At 49.5% G+C, this 18270-nt stretch overlaps 1 protein-coding gene across 3 annotated transcripts in view; it reads right to left on the minus strand.

Annotated features, from left to right (window-relative positions):
- Nucleotides 1–241: 241 nt before the first annotated feature.
- CNGA3 (cyclic nucleotide gated channel subunit alpha 3) overlaps nt 242–18270 on the minus strand; it is a 79192-nt gene continuing 61163 nt past the window's right edge. For all 3 annotated transcript variants that reach the window (XM_085018716.1, XM_085018715.1, XM_085018714.1), the window contains 3 exons: nt 9666–9773; nt 7875–7981; nt 242–3383 (listed from right to left, as the gene is read on the minus strand). In XM_085018716.1, the coding sequence (XP_084874842.1) occupies nt 1969–3383; nt 7875–7981; nt 9666–9773 (1630 nt within the window). In that variant the 3' untranslated portion in view covers nt 242–1968. The remainder of the gene's footprint in view (nt 3384–7874; nt 7982–9665; nt 9774–18270) is intronic.

An 18270-nucleotide genomic window follows, 5' to 3' on the forward strand; every position in this document is an offset into this window, starting at 1 on the left:
GGTTCGTTAACTACTGAGCCACAAGAGAATTCCTGGAATGCACTTCTTATAACCCCTGAATGCTTTGAATTATTCGCTCTGAGAAGGGTTGCATTTTCTTACCTGCTTTTGTACACATTTCCTCACATGGAGCGTGTGCTGTCCTGTTCTTTGAGGGGGAAGCAAGAGTCATTGCCCTAAACACAGACCCCAGGACTGAATCTTCCCTTACGACAAAATATGAAGCAGGAGTCATTCAGTATTTTTAAAATCCATGTCTCTATTTCTCCTGTGCAAACACGAACATAGGCATAATTAATATTTAAGGCTTTTTAAAACATATGCATTTTGATAACACGTTGTTAGTTACATTTTTACCGATGGTACGAGCTTGGAGCACGCCTTCCTTTAAAAGGCCTTTTAAATTCATTTTTTTTAAAAAGCTAAAATGGTCAAATGACCCATTGTAAAAACTAGACGAGACCCATGTAAATCCAAAATGCATACTTGAAAATCCAGCACCTTTTGTCCAAACTACGTGAGGGCCCAGTTATGTAGCATATAGATGATAACATCAGACCACAGAGGCCAAAGTTGCCAAAGCAAATGGGGCATCTTGTCCGAGAAGAGGGAAGAAGAAGAGGAAGATAAGAGAAAGAAGGAAGAAGGGGAGACAGAGACAAAGACAGAAGCAGAGAGACTGAAGAAAAGTGCAGGAAAACCTGCGTGTATGGCTTCTCTGCATCAGGAGAGCAATTTGTCTCGGAGTTATTTACAATGTGTATTAAGGAAAGGATGGGCCGTTAAGGTAATAATTCACAATCACAGAACCCAAATCTATAGCTAGCTTCTAAAACGAAATGTTAATGGAATTCTATTTACAGGATAAAACAAAAAGAGCTAGTTCTCCACTCAGTACATTTTTGGCTAGCTAAGGGCTTCGCCCCAGGAGGTAATAACCCAGGATTGCGAGGCTTCCTCTTCCGGGGTGGAGGAGCAGCCTGCAAAGTTATGGCCCCAAAGTCCTCACACTCAGCTTGTTTGAGGACCCCATTCTGACCCCAAACTGAGAGGCTCTGCTCTCAACAGAGCATGCTGCCCCAGAGCCCCGACTCAAGGACCAGGAGGGAGGCTGTCTTTGAGCCCAGGTGGTGATTTAGGTGGTGTCTCTTTCCCTAACGGATGCTCTTTTCTATGAATCAGGTTCCAGTTCCCCAGGGGTTGGATGGCTGGGAGCCTGCATTTGCTTCTCAGACTTGAAGTAACCTCAGCTGGGGCGACCTGGCTTCAACCCTGGTGTTTGTCAGAGTGCCACCAAAGGCCAGGGTTGCTAGGATCCCAAAGAGCACAGGAGGAGATACCAGAGTCAGAAACATGCCCCAAACTGTCTCATGCATCAAACTTGATGTCCATGAATATTTGGGGTCTATTACATCTCCCTCATCAGAAGGTGGCGGGTTCAGGGGCGGAAGGGGGTGGGTGACTAAATAATCTTCCATTTACAAAAAAAGTATAAGTTCAGGGAGTTCTCTGATGGCGCCATGGATTAAGGATCCAGCATCATCACCCCAGTGGCTTGGGTCACTGCTGTGGCGAGGGTTCAATTCCTAGCCTGGGAAATTCCACATGCCACGGGTGTGGCCAAAAACAAAAAAAGTTCAAAAGTCTAAATATTCATGGATAAAAAAATAAGAGTTCTGTGCTCACACTTTCATACTCTTGCATTGGGGACATCTCACACTGTACAAAGCCCCCCCCACCCCCATGCAGCATCTCACATGGAGCTCACAGCAGCCTGCCACTTAACTGGGGACTTAATGAGGTCCCTTTTCTAGATGAGGAAACTGAGGATCTCTCCCAAGGCCCCAGGGCTTGCAAAGGGTAAAGAAATCTGGAATTCAACCCAGCCAAATCCAGCACCATGGAGCCGGGGCCACACAGCATCACGAGGACGGCTGACTCTGTGAAGCCGGAGACAGAGCTGCATTTTCACTGCTGTTTGGTCTCCGTTTGGGGCTCGTCCCCCTGCACATCCCCAGGCACATCCCCTTCAGGCGGAAGGCTGATCTTCACCTGGCTTTCCAGCTGGCTGAGCCGCTGCTTCACTTTCATCTGGGTGGCGTTGTACTCAGCCAGGAGCCTCGCAAACCGGGTCTGCAGGGTGTCCAGGGAGGTCTCCAGGTGCTCCACCTTCTCCTCAAGGTCCTTGGGGTCTGCCCCGGCCTTGGCCAGCTCCTCGTCGATGAGGTTGTCCTTCATCAGGATCTGCCGCCCCTTCTCCTCTAACGCCTTCTTGGCCTCTGGGTATTCAGTGAGCGCCTCCATCAAGTCATCCTTGGAGAGGCAGAAGAGGTCCGAGTACCCAATGCTCCTGATGTTGGCTGTCCTGCGGTTCCCCGACTTGCTGCCCTTGATGTTCAAGATGCTGATCTCCCCAAAGTAACTGCCATCACTGAGCACCACGAATTGGGTGATCCCGTCCTCGGCCACCACGGCCAGCTTGCCCTCCTTGATGATGTACATCTCCCGCCCGATGTCCCCCTTCTTGCAGATGTAGTCCCCAGGGCTGAACACAGCAGGCCGCAGCTTCAGCACCAGCTCCACCAGCAGCCCTGCCTCACAGTCCTGGAAGATACGGACCTTCCGGAGCGTGTCCAGGTGCACGTTGATGGCGATCTCTGCCTTCAGCTTGTCCGGGAGGCTCTTGAGCACCTCCTTCTCATCCACTGTCTTCTTGTTGGCCCACAGGTAGTCGAACCACCGGATCACCCGCGTCTCCAGGTCCTTGGTCACCTTGCGGAACTGCATGTACTGCTTGATGGAGTCGATCTTGGCCTGGAACTCAGCCCGTGAGGCATTCATGTTCGAGATCATCGAGCCCACATTGCCCACAATGGTGGCAAAAATCAGGACGCCCACCAGGAAGTCTATGACCACAAAGAGATACTCCTCATCTTTGACGGGAGGTGGGGTCTCGCCAATGGTGGTCAGGGTCAAGGTGGACCAATAGAGACTGTAGATGTACTTCCTGGAGAGGCGTCCATACTCCGGGATGGAGATGTTTGGGTAGACCCAGGAATCTGTCCCAAAACCAATGAACTTGGAGATGGCAAAGTAGATGCAGGCATTCCAGTGGATGATGATGAGGATATACAAGACCAGGTTCCCAATTCGGAACATGTTGGGGTAGTTGGTCCTCGTCTCTGTGCGGTCGAAGAATTCAAAGAGCCGGGCCAACTTCAGTAGGCGGTTGAACCTCAGTTCTGGGTAGTTCATGCCCACCTTGAAAAAAGCCAGGTCCGTGGGGACCAGGGACAATGTATCCAGCTTGAAGTGCACAGTCTTCCTGTAGTGCTTCCACAGCCGGTCGGCATCCGTGACCATCAAGCCTTGCTCCAGGAAGCCTAACGAAGAAGACAGATCATGTGGGCATCGAAGAGGCTGCTTTTGCATGACCATGGTCCACAGAAAGGTATTCTACCTTGGACTACACAAGATGCAGTTGTACATATATAATAGAAACAATTTCAAAAACCGCACTTACCATTACTACGGAAAATGTATGCTGATATTTTCTAGTCAAAGATCTTTTTTTTTTTTTTTTTTTTTTTTTTTTTATGGCTGCACCCATGGCATATGGAAGTTCCTGGGCCAGGGATTGAATCCAGGCTACAGCTGTCACCTACACTGCAACTGCAGCAATGCCGGATCCTTTAACCCACTGCGCCAGGCTGGGGATTGAACTTGTGCCTCTGCGGTGACCCGAGCTGCTACCTTCGGATTCTTAACCCACTGCACCAGAGCAGGATACTCCTGATCTAATTTATTTCATTCAATTAAAAATACGGATCAGGAGTTCCCATCGTGGCTCAGTGGTTAACGAAACTGACTAGCATCCATGAGGACGCAGGTTCGATCCCTGGCTTTGCTTGGTGGGTTAAGGATCTGGCATTGCCATGAGCTGTGGTATGGGTCACAGATGCGCCGTAGGTCCCGAGTTGCTGTGGCTGTGGTGTAGGCCTGCAGCTGTAGCTCCGATTTGACCCCTAGCTTGGGAACCTCCACATGCTGCCAGTGTGGCCCAAAAGACAAAAAAAAAAAAACAAACAAACCAAAAAAACCAAAAAATACAGATCAGTTGGGTAAATTTGAATGTGGATTGGGCATCTGATGGTAATGAGGAATGATTGTTAAATTTTAAGAGATATATGGAAGTTATGTTTAAAAAATGGGCCCCTAGTCAAAGCTACATGCTAATAGGTTACTGTATGAGATTTGCCTTAAAAACCTCCATCCGAGGGAGTTCCCTGGTGGCCTAGTGGTTAAGGATTTGGAATTGTCACTTCTGTGGCTCAGGTTTGATCCCTAGCCCAGGAACTTCTGCATGCTGCAGGCACCACCAAACAAAGAAACAAAAACCCCTCCATCCAAGAACAGGTTTGGGAGGATAAATGAAACAAGATTGGCAAAATGTTGATAGCTGTTGGGGCTGGGTGAGGGTACATGGGAATTCTTTTTTGTTGTTGTTTTTGTTTTTGTTTTTCAGGGCCACACCCACAGCATATGGAGGTTCCCAGGCTAAGAGTCCAATCCGAGCTACAGCTCCTAGCCTACACCACAGCCATAACAATACTGGATCCTAGAGCTGCATCTGCAACCTATACCACAGCTGAAGGCCAGATCGTTAACCCACTGAGCAAGGGCAGGGATCGAACCCGAAACCTCATGGTTCCTAGTCAGATGTGCTTCTGCTGCACCACAATGGGAACTCCTACATGGAAATTCTTAATGCTACTACCTGTTCTGTGTATGTCTGAAAATATTAACAATAAAATATTTAAAAACAATTGTCATGGCTTAGCAAATTGACTTTACCAGTCACTAACAGGGCACCACCAGTCTTTTTTTTTTTTCTTTTTTTCCCCCATCTTTTCTAGGGCCGCACTCACGGCATACGGAGGTTCCCAGGCCAGGGGTCTAATTGGAGCTGTAGCCATTGGTCTACACCACAGCCACAGCAACGCGGGATCCAAGCCGCGTCTGCAACCTGCACCACAGCTCACGGCAACGCCGGATCCTTAACCCACTGAGCGAGGCCAGAGATCAAACCCACAACCTCATCCTTCCTAGTCAGATTCGTTAACCACAGTGCCACGACGGGAACTCCACCACCAGTCTTTTTAAAACATTGCTGAGGAGCACAGGCGTTCTTTTTCCTGGCTGCACATTACTGTCACCTAAGTGGCTTTTAAAACATATGAAGCCTGGGAGTTCCCATCCTGGCTCAACGGAAACAAATCTGACTAGTATCCATGAGGACTCCGGTTCGATCCCTGGCCTCTCTTGGTGCGTTGAGCATCCAGCATTGGCATGAGCTGTGGTATAGGTCTCAGATGTGTCTCGGATCTGGCGTGGCTGTGACTGTGGTATAGGCCGGCGGCTACAGTTCCAAATCGACCCCTAGCCTAGGAACCTCCATATGTTGCGGATGTGGCCCTAAAAAGAAAGAAACAAACAAAACTTATGAAGCCTGGGTCCCAACCACTGGGACTCAGCCTGGTCTGGAGATGAGCTGGTCCGTGGGTGTCCTGAGGCATTCTTACTGGTGAAATCAATCAAATAGGCCATGACCTGCCACATCCTCTTCTTTTCTCTTTCTTTCTCTTCTTCTTCTCTTCTTTCATTTTTCTTTCTCTCTCTCCTTCCCTCCCTCCCTTCCTTCCTCCCTCTTTCATTTTCAAACATGCACAAGAATAGACCAACATAATGAATGCTTTTTAGACTTGGGTAGCATCAGAACCACCCTGAGGGCTCTGTAAGATGCAGCACCAGATCCGACCCCAGAGGTTGGTCCCGTGGCACTGGAGCACGTCTAACAACTTTCAGGTGATGCTGCTGGTCCAGGGCCACACTTTCAAGGCCAGATAGAGGTAGGACTGCTTCCTCTGTGAAGAGCAAACATCCAGTCTGCGGTCACATGTTAAAGACTCCCTGGTTCCTGGCCCCCTTTCTCTATTTCATTCTTTGGTTACAGTCGTGTTTATGGGGTGCCTGGATCCTTACGTGGCACTCCTGTGCTTGGGACTCCCCATTACTTCCTTAACTATCTTCTCTCAAGTCTGACGATTTTGTCACTTGGAACATGATCCATGCCCTTTTGGTGTCTGTGCCCACCGGCCCCGCTCTCCTCTGGCTTCCTGCTGAATCTGAGGTTGCCAAGGACAGTACCAAGCACAAAAAGGGGTGGGATCAATGTCTGAGTGAGGGCAGCCTGTCTCTGAAGCCTGACTGAGACAGGGAGTCCCTTCAATGAGTTGGCCACCCACCAAGCTCTGGCATCTCCATAGGCTGACCAGGGAGCCATGTGACCATGCATCTGTGTTCTTGAGATTGTCTAAGTTATGGGCACTAATCTGGAAGCAGAAGGGGTGCCGTCTGACCTGCTCGGGGGTCACGGTGGACTTTGGGCCAGCCACCTCGCATCATTTCTAAAGCAGTGTGATGGAGGTAATAGTGTCCACACTTCTTGTCTCTGTGGCAGTATTTGTTTTGTTTTGTTTTTTGTTTTTTGGCAGCACCCACAGCACCCAAATGTTCCTGGGCCAGGAATTAAACTCAAGCCACAGCAGGGACAACATGGAATCCTTAACCTCTAGGCCCCCAGGAACTCTGTCATGCAGCAGTTTCGACGAGAAAACAGGATGTGTCTGGAAAACTTTGCTCGTCATGAAGCTACCTGAGGTTTTTCTGTGACCCAGTGGTCTACAACCATGGCACCATTTTAGCTTAAAAACCTTGGAAATGACAAGCAGGGCTTTTACCAGCTTATGCGATGTCTTTGTGAAATTAGAAAAATGGAGTTCCTGTCGTGGTGCAGCAGAAACAAATCTGACTAGGAACCATGAGGTTTTGAGTTCGATCCCTGGCCCCGCTCAGTGGGTTAAGGATCTGGCGTTGCTGTGAGCTGTGGTGAAGGTCACAGACACGACTCAGATCTGGTGTTGCTGTGGCTCTGGTGTAGGCTGGCGGCTACAACTCTGATCAGACCCCTAGCCTGGGAACCTCCATATGTTGCAGGTGCAACCCTAAAAAGCAAAAGAAAAAAAGAAGAGGCCTGATGAGAAATTCAGGCCAGGCTTTACTGGGACTCCTTATCCAGCAGGAAGGAGCAAAAGCAAGTAGCAGGTACTCATGTCTTGAGAATGGGGGAAGCTGGTCTCTTAAATGGGATGAGGGTGGGGGTGGATTGGTGGGTTGGGCTGGAGAACTGGCTTAGGTAGTCTGTGCATGCTTGCATTTTTGGTCCCTTATAGGTTCTTTGTATTCTGTTACTCAAGGAGACATTTGCTGGGGTGCCAGAGCAGGCACTCTGGTGAGGGTCCCAGGTCCTGGCCCATCTTAATCTGAAGGATTCATCATCTGCCTGGGCCCTGTTTCAGATTTTAGTTCTCTCTATACCACAACTCTTCCTCTAAAAGCCACAGGGTAGGAGTCCCCATTGTGCCTCAGCAGTAACAAACCCAACTAGTATCCGTGAGGACGTGGATTCGATCCCCGGCCTCGCTCAGTGCGTTAAGGATCTGATGTTGCCGTGAACCGTGGTATAGGTTGCAGATGTGGCTCAATCTGGTGTTGCTGTGGCTGTGTTGTAGGCTGGCGGCTGCAGCTTTGATTTGACCCATAGCCTTTGAACCTCACTATGCCACAGGTATGGCCCTAAAAAAAAAAAAAAAAGCCACAGGGTAACATGTCCTGGCAACTCTGATTGTCCAAGAAGAGGCACTCCAAGGGCTCCTGTCCTAGATCTCCCTGAGCCTGCCCTGTGGCCCCCAGGTCCCCTCCTGCCCATGCTGTGGGGTCTGCCAGCTGGCCCAGAGAAGGCCTGACACACTCACCTGTCCGGGCTCGGACTAGCAAATCCAAGCCGTAGAGGATGTCTGCCGAGTAGTCCAGGACCAGCCAAAGCATCAGGTGCTCAGACTGAAGCTCATCGAAACAGGCCCTAAACCAGTGTGAGAAGGAGGACAGATGGGCCTGGGGCAGGGGCCCATGAGGGCAGCAGCTCTCTGCTACAAACCCTGGCTGGTCAGTCCAACCCACTAACAGCCCTGCCTGCAGCGTTGCACCCCCACGTCAGCACCCCAGGCTCTGATGAGGAGCCTTAGGCTCCCAGAAACTTTTCTGTCCCAAGGTCACAGAGCTCCTAAGAAGAGCTAGGATTGACCCCAAAGAGTGGGCCCTGTTGTCTCAGCAGAAAGCGACAAGACCCCCCAACCCCCAGGGAAGGGCAGCTTTTCCAGGCCTCAGTGGTAGAGTCAGAGAAAGGGCTGAGGACTCGTCCTTTCTGGGGAAAAATGCCAACAAAGATACAGTCGTTTCTGAGAGATCAGCAATGGAAGGAGCCACATCTACCCCACAGAGGACAGCTCGTTCTCCACTCCCGTCCTAAAGGTGAGCTTGGGACACACTGAGGCCCCTCCTTCGCCCTCACAAGAGCTCAGCCTGCACCCTGGACCAGCAGCCAACTTGGAAAGCCCAAGCCCACTACTAATAGAGACCCTCTGTCCTGCAGGTCTGCTCAGGAATGGCGCCCTTCCCTTCCCCTGAGAGGAGCAGCAACTCCTCCCTGCATCTTCCTTCTGCAACCCAATTAAGAAGGCTCCATGGGAGTTCCTGCTGTGGCACAAGGGGACTGGTGGAGTCTTGGGAGCACTGAGACGCAGGTTCGATCCTTGGCTTGGTGCAGTGGGCTGAAGGTCTGGCATTGCCACAGCTGTAACTTGGGTCACAACTGCGGCTTGGATCTGATCCCTGGCCCAGGAATTCCATATGCCGAAGGGTGGTCAAAAAGGGAAAAAAAAGAAGGCTCCTGGGTGCCAGGACTTTCCTTCTTTCTTTCTTTCTTTCTTTCTTTCTTTCTTTCTTTCTTTCTTTCTTTCTTTCTTTCTTTCTTTCTTTCTTTCTTTCTTTCTCTCTCTCTCTCTTTCCTTCCTTCCTCTCTCTCTCCTTCCTTCCTTCCTCTTTCTTTCTTTTTCTTTCTTTCTTTCTTTCTCTTTCCTTCCTTTCTTTCTTTCTTTCTTTCTTTCTTTCTTTCTTTCTCTCTCTCTCTTTCCTTCCTTCCTTCCTTTCTCTTTCTTTTTCTTTCTTTCTTTCTCTCTTTCTTTCTCTTTCTTTCTCTCTCTCTTTCTCTCTCTCTTTCTCTCTCTCTCTCTCTCTCTCTCTTTCTTTCTCTCTTTCTCTCTTTCTTTCTTTCTTTCTTTCTTTCTTTCTTTCTTTCTTTCTTTCTTTCTTTCTTCCTTCCTTCCTTTCTTTCTTTCTTCTTTCCTTCCTTCCTTTCTTCCGGCAGTACCCTCAGCATATGAAAGTTCCCAGGTCAGAGACTGACTCTAAGCCACAGCTGTGACCTTTGCCTGATTCTTTAACCCACTGCTCCAGACTGGGGATCAAACCTATGCCTCTGCATCAACTTGAGCCTCTGCAGGCAGATTCTTAAGCCACTGTGCCACAGCAGGAACTCCCCAGGACCCTTGTTTTGATCTCAAACACAGGCCCCACCAGTGCCTCAGGGAACCCTGGTGGGCCTCTTTTAGGCCCTCCTGGAAGACAGGGACACTGAGGCACATACAGCTGGCTGGTGGCCGGTCCAGCTGCCTCTCTCAGGTGGAGGCCTCGGCCCACACTCCCACCTGCACACAAGCAGACACCAGTTGTAGAAGACTGGCACGGCGATGACAGTCAGCCAGTGGTAGTACAGGTTGCTGGACGGGTCCACCACGATGGTTTCCTTCTTCTTTCTGGAAACACCGACACACAAAGAGCACAGTGTGTTGTTGGATGACCACAGCTTTGCAGGGGCTTAGAGACACCAGGGCCACAGCAGGCCAAAGCTGAAGAGACGGGACAGGGTCCTGTCGGGCCTGGGGGGTCATGTGGGTGTATGGGTGCCCCCACGCAGGCTGGGAACAAAGCAGACTCAGAGGTCTTTCCTCCCAGCTCAGCTGCCTGGGAAGCCGAAGTGGACTATGAAACCATGGTGATGACACAGGTGATCCACACCCTGCAGGATGCTGGTGAAGAAGAAGGAGTTTGGTGATGTTGGAATTCCCTTGGAGAGCTTTGTGGAAATGCTGACACTCAGGCCCACCCAGACCCCCTCTGGGGCTGGAGCCTGGAAATGCGCTAAATGCACATTTAGTCACCACCGCAGGTGGTTTTGAGGCAGCTCCTCTCTAGACTGAACTTGGGAGCCCCTGGCCCTCCCCTTGTGGGCATCTGTGCCGATGTGCTTAAGACTCATTTGCAATGAGTACCAGGATCCTGCCTCTCCACCCAAATCAGCTACCGGGGAACCTTGGAAGTAACGTCTGCCAGCACTGAACGGGAGAAATAGCTTAGGAGGCTTTCTGGTTTCATTTTCAGGATTTTCGGAGGATTCGAATTTATAGGCTGTGCTGGAGGCGGGGGATGGAGCAGGCTCCCAACTGTTTTCCGGAAGCCGCAGACAACCCTGCCTACCCGTCCCCACCCCACCCTGTGGGTTCGTCCCTGCTGGGGCTCCCACACTCGCCCTGCGGAAGGATCTTCATACCATCTCAGGAGGCCTGATCCTCTCCTGACACCAACTCCTTTTCTGCAGCCCTAAGCAGCCCCGCTCCTGGGCTGACACTAAGTCCTCATGGCATCGCTCTCCTTCCTCGGAGGGGGTGGGGACCGGGCCTACTGTGTCCGGGGAACCCCCTCTTTGGAGGCGGTTTCTCTCAGTACTTACTCCTCTTTTTTGGGGTTTTCCTTTTTGTCTTCTTCCTTTTTCTCTTTCTCCTCCTTTTTCGCCTTGTCACTGGACGACACAGTGTGACATTTAGCAATTTTTCACACACCAAGGTCACTACCATTGGGAGAGGGTAGGCCGCTCTGACAAGGGGGAGGGGGCGTGGTGCAGGAAACAGATCTTTCCACCACACTGGGATGAAACGAGATCACTGATTTCATTAATAATAATAATGATATTATTATTATTCCTGAAGAGTGAAGTAAACCACCTCCACCAAAATATCTGTATTATACATTGAAAGGTACACAGGGATTCAGGCTAATATGCCACTATTTCTGTCCTGTTTTCATAAGCCCTTAGGAAGTCTCAAGCAGCTTAAGACAGACAGCTGCTGGCCTATGCCACGGCCACGTCGCAGCCACACCACAGCCACAGCCACACCACAGCCACAGCCACACCACAGCCACAGCCACGCCAGATCTCAGCAGCCTCTGCAACCTGAGCACAGCTTACCGCAACGCCGGATCCTTGACCCCCTGAACAAGACCAGGGATCAAACCTGTGTCCTCACAGACACTATGTAAGGTTCTCAACCTGCTGAGCCACAATGGGAACTCTGAGACTGGAAAAGTTTTGAGGCAAATAAATGGGAAAATAAACCCCAATCCACACCTTTAGGGTGGCAAAGTCACTGGCAGTTTTGGGAGTCACATGGGAAGCTCTTTGTTCTGCGGCCTTTCCATTGTTCTGGAATGAAATGAACACTTGGCCCTTGGTGAGAAGACTGGGGGACAGAAAGAAAGCGACACCATCAGGCAGAGGTGCGGGGTATAGGGGCAAGTCCTTTTGTCATCTGAGGCAAATGAGCCACACTCAGATGCTTCTAGATTTTGCTGGATGTGATGCTGTGGGTGGGACCGCGGCCCTCTGTCCGCATCTGCAGGAAGGCCTGCGAGGGCAGGTGTCACCTCAACACACATCTTTCCTCTGCTTCCTCTTCTTGTTTTTTTTGGCTGCACCCACGGCATGTGCTGTGGCTGAACCCACGCCACAGCAGTGTCTACGCCAGATCCTTAACCCACCGAGCCACAGGAGAACTCCTGCTTCCTCCTCTTTATTGCATGTCTTTTATGGGCTGGACCTGGTTACAATGGTCACCTATTCACAGTTATGGTAGTTTTGCAAGGCAGGCAACAGCTAAGAAACAAGGTAGAAGGTAAAAGACCCTGCAGACCTCAAGCCTTCCCGTCCCCAATCACCTTCAGGCCCTTCAGTTCCCCTGTTCTATGTCCTGGAGGAAGGAAGGGTTGAGAAATAAGTGTCTGCTAATTAAATATTGGTCATAAAAGGATCAATACACTTTACACAGCATTTCATCAGGAAATAATCAGAGATGTGTGCAAACACATACAGAAAAATAATTACCATCATTATTTCTAATAGTCCAAAAGTGTAAGTAATCTCATCACATGACAGAGGAGTTTCAACAATCATGGAATTCTACGAGGCCTTTTTTTTTTTGGCTTTTTTAGGGCTGCACCCATGGCATATGGAAGTTCCCAGGCTAGGGGTCCAATTAGAGCCACAGCTGCCAGCCTACACCACAGCCACAGCAATGCTGGATCCTTAACCCACTGATTGAGGCCAGGTATCAAACCCGCATCCTCATGGATCCTGGTTGGGTCCATTAACCACTGAGCCATGAAGGGAACTCTCACAAGGCCACTTATAATGATGTTGTGGCAGAATATTCAGTGATGGGATAAAGTTCCTCATATTGTGCTAAATTTAAAAAATAGACTACAAAATATTTTATAATAGTTGTATTCATTTTCTATGGCTTCCAGAACCAATTACCACACATTTCATGGCTTCGAATGGCCCAAATGTATTATCTTGCAGATCTGCAGGTCAGAGGTCTGGCGGGGTCTCAGGGACGTCAAGTCGAGGCATGGGCAGGGCTGTGATCCATCCTGAAGATGCTAGGGGAGAGTCTGTACCCTGCTCTTTTGTGTCTTTTTGATTTTTCTTTTTTGGCTGCCCTGAGGCATATGGAGTTCCCAGGGATCAGATCTGGACCACAGTTCTGATCTACGCTGTAGCTGCAACAACACCGGATCCTTTAACCCACTGCTCTGGGTGGTGCTGCAGAGATGCCGCCATCCCACTGCACCACAGAGGGAACTCCTGTTTTCTGCTTATTTGGATGGTTGGCAAAATTCAGTTCTCTGAAATTATTGGGCCAATATCTTCATTTCTTGCTGGCTGTAAGCTGAGGACATTCCCAGCTTTTAGGGGCTGCTGCATCCTTGGTTCCTGATGGCCTTTCCCCATCTTCAAAGCCAGCAATGGCAGGCTGAGTCCTCAAGACATCATCTCTCTGATTTTCTGCTGCTGGGAAAGGTTCTCCATTTTTAAGGACGCATGTGACTAGAATTGGGCCCACCCTGATGATTCAGGCTAATCTCCCATCTCAAGGTCCTTCAGCTTTATCACATGGGCCAAGTTCCTTTTGCAGTGTAAGGTAACATAGTCACAGGATGTGGGGATTAGGACATGGATGCTGCCACCAGGAGCCATTATTCTACGTATTACAGTCGACATTGGTCCTCAATGATGGACATCGTCTCTTATGCAAAAAGACCTCATCCCTATTCCAAGATCCCCCAGCCTCATTCCATTACAGCATCGATGCAGAGTCCCAAATTATCATCTGAGTCTCATTAGCTCAGAAGTCCCGAATCTCATCATCTAAATCAGATGCGGGTGGACTCTGGGGGTGCATCATCCTAGGGCATGAGTCCCCACTAACCTGTGAAACTCTAGAAGCAAATCTTCTGCTCCAAAAACACCAGGCAGGGGAAGAAGTGGGATAACACATGTAGATATTCTAGTTAAACAAGGGAGGAGATAGAAAGACAAAAGGAGTAACTGGTTCCAAGCAGTGTTGATATCCAGCCGGCAATCAGCACTATCCTCAAGGCAGGACAATGATGCCCTGAAGTTCATGGCTTTGGCTGCCCAAGTCATCCTTCCTTTTTCCTAAAAGGAAGCATCTGTTGGTTTGTAGCTGAGTAGTTTTATCAGCCTGCTTCCCATAAATAGAACTTAGGGGTCCAACAGTCTTCCTTCATTTGTACTGTTTTTGTCTTTCAGGCCCAACCTGGCAGTGTTTCTGCTGGTATAAAATCTTCCAGAACTTCATGAATCATGTATACTAGAGGACCACTCAGCTGGCCAGGAGGATCATCCACTGATATTTCTGGAAATCTCTATTTTTGGCTTCTGCTGAGATGGCTAAGGGGAGCCATGCATCCCACCCTCCATTTCTTCAGAGGGTCTTTTATGTGACTGAATATTTGGAACTTTTTATCTTTCTAGTTATTAGCTAATGTGCACACTCATCTTTTTTCCAAAGGCACGCTTTCCTGACAGTGAGTTCTTTTTTTTTTTTTTTTTTTTTGTCTTTTTGCCTTTTCTAGGGTTGCTCCCGCAGCATATGGAGGTTCCCAGGCTAGGGGTCTAATCGGAGCTGTTGCTTCCGGCCTACACCACAGTCACAGCAACATGGGATCCCAGCCGCGTCTGCGACCCACACCACAGCTCACAGCAATGCCGGATCCTTAACCCACTGAGCAAGGGCCAGGGATTGAACCCACAACCTCATGGTTCCTAGTCGGATTTGTTAACCACTGAACCATGACAGGAACTCCCCACTTCTGCTTTTAAGAACTCATGGGACTACGCTGGGCCCACCTGGATAATCCAGGCTACTCTCTCCAGCTGAATGTCCTTCAACTTAATCATATTTTCAAAGTCTCCTCTGCCTTGTAAGGTAATCTCCTCATGGGTTCCAGAGATTAGGATGAAAACGTCTTTGATGGCATTGTGGGAATGAAATTATTCTGGTTACCACGCTAGTCAATATTTACTGATTGTTTACTATGTACCAGGCACTGCTGTAAGCACTTGATGCATATTAGAACAGTTAGTCTTAACACAACTCTGTAAGCAAGACACCAATTATAATCCTTGTTTTACAAGTCAGGGAAACTTATACACAGAGAGGTCAGGTAGTTTGCCAAGGTCAAAGGCGGCTGAGCTGGAATACAAGTGCTATTAAGTATATTAAATACATTGCACTTATCTATCTATCTTTCCAGTATATATGCCTAGAGAAAACTTGGAGGGAAATTTGCCAACACATGAGGAGGGACTGTCTCTAACAATGGGGTTCAACTGTTAACATAAAGTGTTCTTTTTGTGAGTGTATTCCCATGGGTGCTTTTCTGTGTTTTCAAAGTTGTTGACAATGAGCATATTAATACACTGAGTAAGAATCGTTGAATAAGAGCATCCTCTGTTCTCTTGAATCTCCTGCTCTGCCACTAAGTCTTAATGTCAAAACACCAGCAGAGGGCGCTGCCCACAAGCTTATCAGGCACACTTGGCCCTGCTGGGAGTTGAATTAGACCAGGCTCTGCCACCCTTGGTCAGGATTTGTGTCCCCAGGCTACAAGCCTTGGCCTTTCCTCTGGCTATCAACATACTGAAGGCCTAACAATGACCCTGCGCCATCCAGCTGTGTCCTGGAGTCCACCCAGCTCTGCCCCAGCGGACCTACACAGACCTGAGAAACAGATGCTGGTTTTGCCTGGGAGAGTTTGATTGGGAGAAAGAAATTATTTGAGTCCCACAGGACTGAGTGAAAATGCTAGAAATGTGGTGGGGAAATGGGGGAGGGTGTCCATACTTTTTTGTCTTTGTGCTAGGTGGCCCCCTTTGGGGATAGTCCCAAATTTTGTGTGTGTGTGTGGGGGGCACTTGCAGCATATGGAAGTTCCTGGGCCAGGGATTGAATCCGAGCCCCAGCTGAGACCCGCCCCAGATGCAGCAACACAAGATACTTAACCCATTGGGCCACAGGGGAACTCCCAGTCCTCAATTTTGTCCCTCAGCCCTTGACTGCAGCTGGGCCCAGGATATGAGCCCATCTGAAAAGATTTTCAAGAGCCAGATGGAGCCCATGCCATCCACCTCATCCCTGACCACATTCCAGCTCTGAGATAAAGAAGCCTGGAGACCCACCCACAGAACCTCTGTCCATGACTTCTGGGGCCCTGACCCTTTGTCTGTCTGACTCCAGGACTCAACACCAGTTTCTAAGGTGTTTAATGCCAGCTTTGCCTTTAAATCAAACATGTATCACAGATGTAGCTATCATTTCACAGATTAAATCATTTCATTTTTCTTGACTATTGGCATTTAGGTTTCTGGATTTGATGTCCAAATTCATGTGAATGGGAGTTCCCATCATGGTACAGCGGAAATGAATCCAACTAGGAACCATGAGATTGCGGGTTAGATCCCTGGCTTTGCTCAGTGGGTTAAAGATCCGGCATTGCCGTGACCTGAGGTGTAGGTTGCAGATGTGGCTTGGATCTGGCATTGCTATGGCTGTGGCGTAGGCCGGCAGCAACAGTTCCAATTCGACCCCTAACCTGGGAACCTCCATGTGCCACGGGTGTGGGCCCAAAAAGACAAAAGACAAAAAACAAAAACAAAAAAAATTCATGTGAACAAATGCAGCTAAGAGGGAAGGGTGGGACAGGGATGGACTGGGAGTGTGGGATTAACAGATGCAAACTAGTATGTATTGGGTAGATAAACAACAAGGTCCTACTGTGTAGCACAGGGAACTATATTCAATCTCCTGTGACTAAACCATAATGGAAAAGAATATGAAAAAGAATATATAACTGACTCACTATGCTATCCACCAGAAAGCAACAGCACATTGTACATCACCTATAATTTTAAAAAATTTAAAAAGCAAAAATACCCCAAAATGCAGCCAAGGTTCATAGACACAACAAGTTCTGTCTGAAGAACAAAGAGTCATAACAAGAAAAAGCCTCAGCATATTTCTCTTTCAACTGGAAGCCAAGAAAATGGCATTTCTTGCTGATATGGATGGTCTTCCCCTAAACTCCCACTGAGGCACCCTCCCCTACCTACCCCCGTGGCGTTCCATAAAGGGAGGCTGGAGGACAAGGCACACGCGCATACGTGCTCACACACGCATGTGATCACACGCACACTCCCTGCTCGGGCTCCTGGGTGGCATGGGCCAGAATCACACATCGAGCTGCTCTGCTAGCTCAGCATCGGTGGTAGGAGTAATTACAGGAGATCACAGTCTCAAGAGGCCCTTCTCTGAACATATTTAAATTTCCTCTTTCCACTGCCCTCATTACACCCTCCAGATTGGTCCAAAGTGGCCTTAAGACAAGGGCATTCCGCTGGCACAGAGGAGCTCGAGGCTGGAAAGGGTAGTTTCATCATGGAGGAGGTTATTCACTGCTCAGTCAAGGGGCTCCAGCTTGGCACCTTCAGACCTACGGCAGCAGGGGGTGGAAGCCCTGAAAACGACCCCTCTGCTTTGCAGAAGAGAGCAACCCGAGACCCAGAGATCCAAGTCACACAGACCACACCCCTCCTGGTTTGTCCAGGGGGCTGGGTTTCCAATGAAAGGAGTGGGATTCTACAACAGTCTAGCGGGGGGTACCTAAGGGGGAGGCAAAGCTGGGGGGTCTGCGGGGAGGAGGGCAAGCGGGGCCCTGCTGGGGTGCAGAAGTACTCACTCCTTCTCTGTGTTGTTGCAGGCATTGGTGTTATTCCTGGCCAGGGGCCAGTCACTGCAGGGCAGGGGAGGCAAAGAGCACAGCTGGGGATCTGAGCTCATTTCCAAGTGGGGACCCCTTGCCCCCACGTGGTTCTTATGTGGCTCCCATCCCCTGTCTCCCCGGCCCTTCACGCAGCTGGAACAGAGGGAGCTGCTCTTGTCAGAGACAAACCTTATTGGTGACTAGTTAGTGCTGCTGAAAGCCTTGAAGGGGAAGGAGGATGAAAACCTGGGTAAACGGAGGCTTCTGATTTCATGAGGAGTAACTCTCTGAATCCCAATGCAGCACCTTGGCCTCAAACACCTCTTAATTTCCTCCAGGTTAAGACCGGAATGGACAGAGCCCCTCCCCAGGAAATCCCATCGCAGGGGCCACTTCCACAACTTCCCAGGGCCAAAAATAGACCCTGGGCAGAGCTGTCCCAGGTTCCAGCCTAGCCTTCCCCTCCCCCTGCCCCCCATTCATCTTACAACTTGAGGGCCTCCTGCCCCGGATATATGTGAGGATCTGGTAGAAGGCAGGGGGCTGGTTTTGCATCCATCTTCGTTTATTGAAAGCTGGATCAGGCAGCACTTGCTGCTGTACTTTAGGAAAAGGCACAACCTCCCTGAGCTCAAATGCCAGTCCGAGTTTTTGACAGGGTTTAAGAAAGCCAGCGTGACCTCTCAGAGCTGGAGGGCAGCCTGCCTCCAGTCACTGCAAACCATTCACAGCACAGAAGACCTCAGAGGCCAAAGCCAGTGGCTGGTGAGCTCCAGCCTGGCTTTCCTGGCACCTCTTCTTTGATGATAAACATCCAGCCAAATGCCTTTTCAATATTTCTGCTCGCCCTGC

Source organism: Sus scrofa, chromosome 3 (assembly GCF_054392235.1).
Source record: "Sus scrofa isolate SSC_HxYL_T2T_F1_AM1 chromosome 3, Sscrofa_HxYL_maternal_Yorkshire_Landrace_v2.0, whole genome shotgun sequence".
Lineage (NCBI taxonomy): Eukaryota > Metazoa > Chordata > Mammalia > Artiodactyla > Suidae > Sus > Sus scrofa.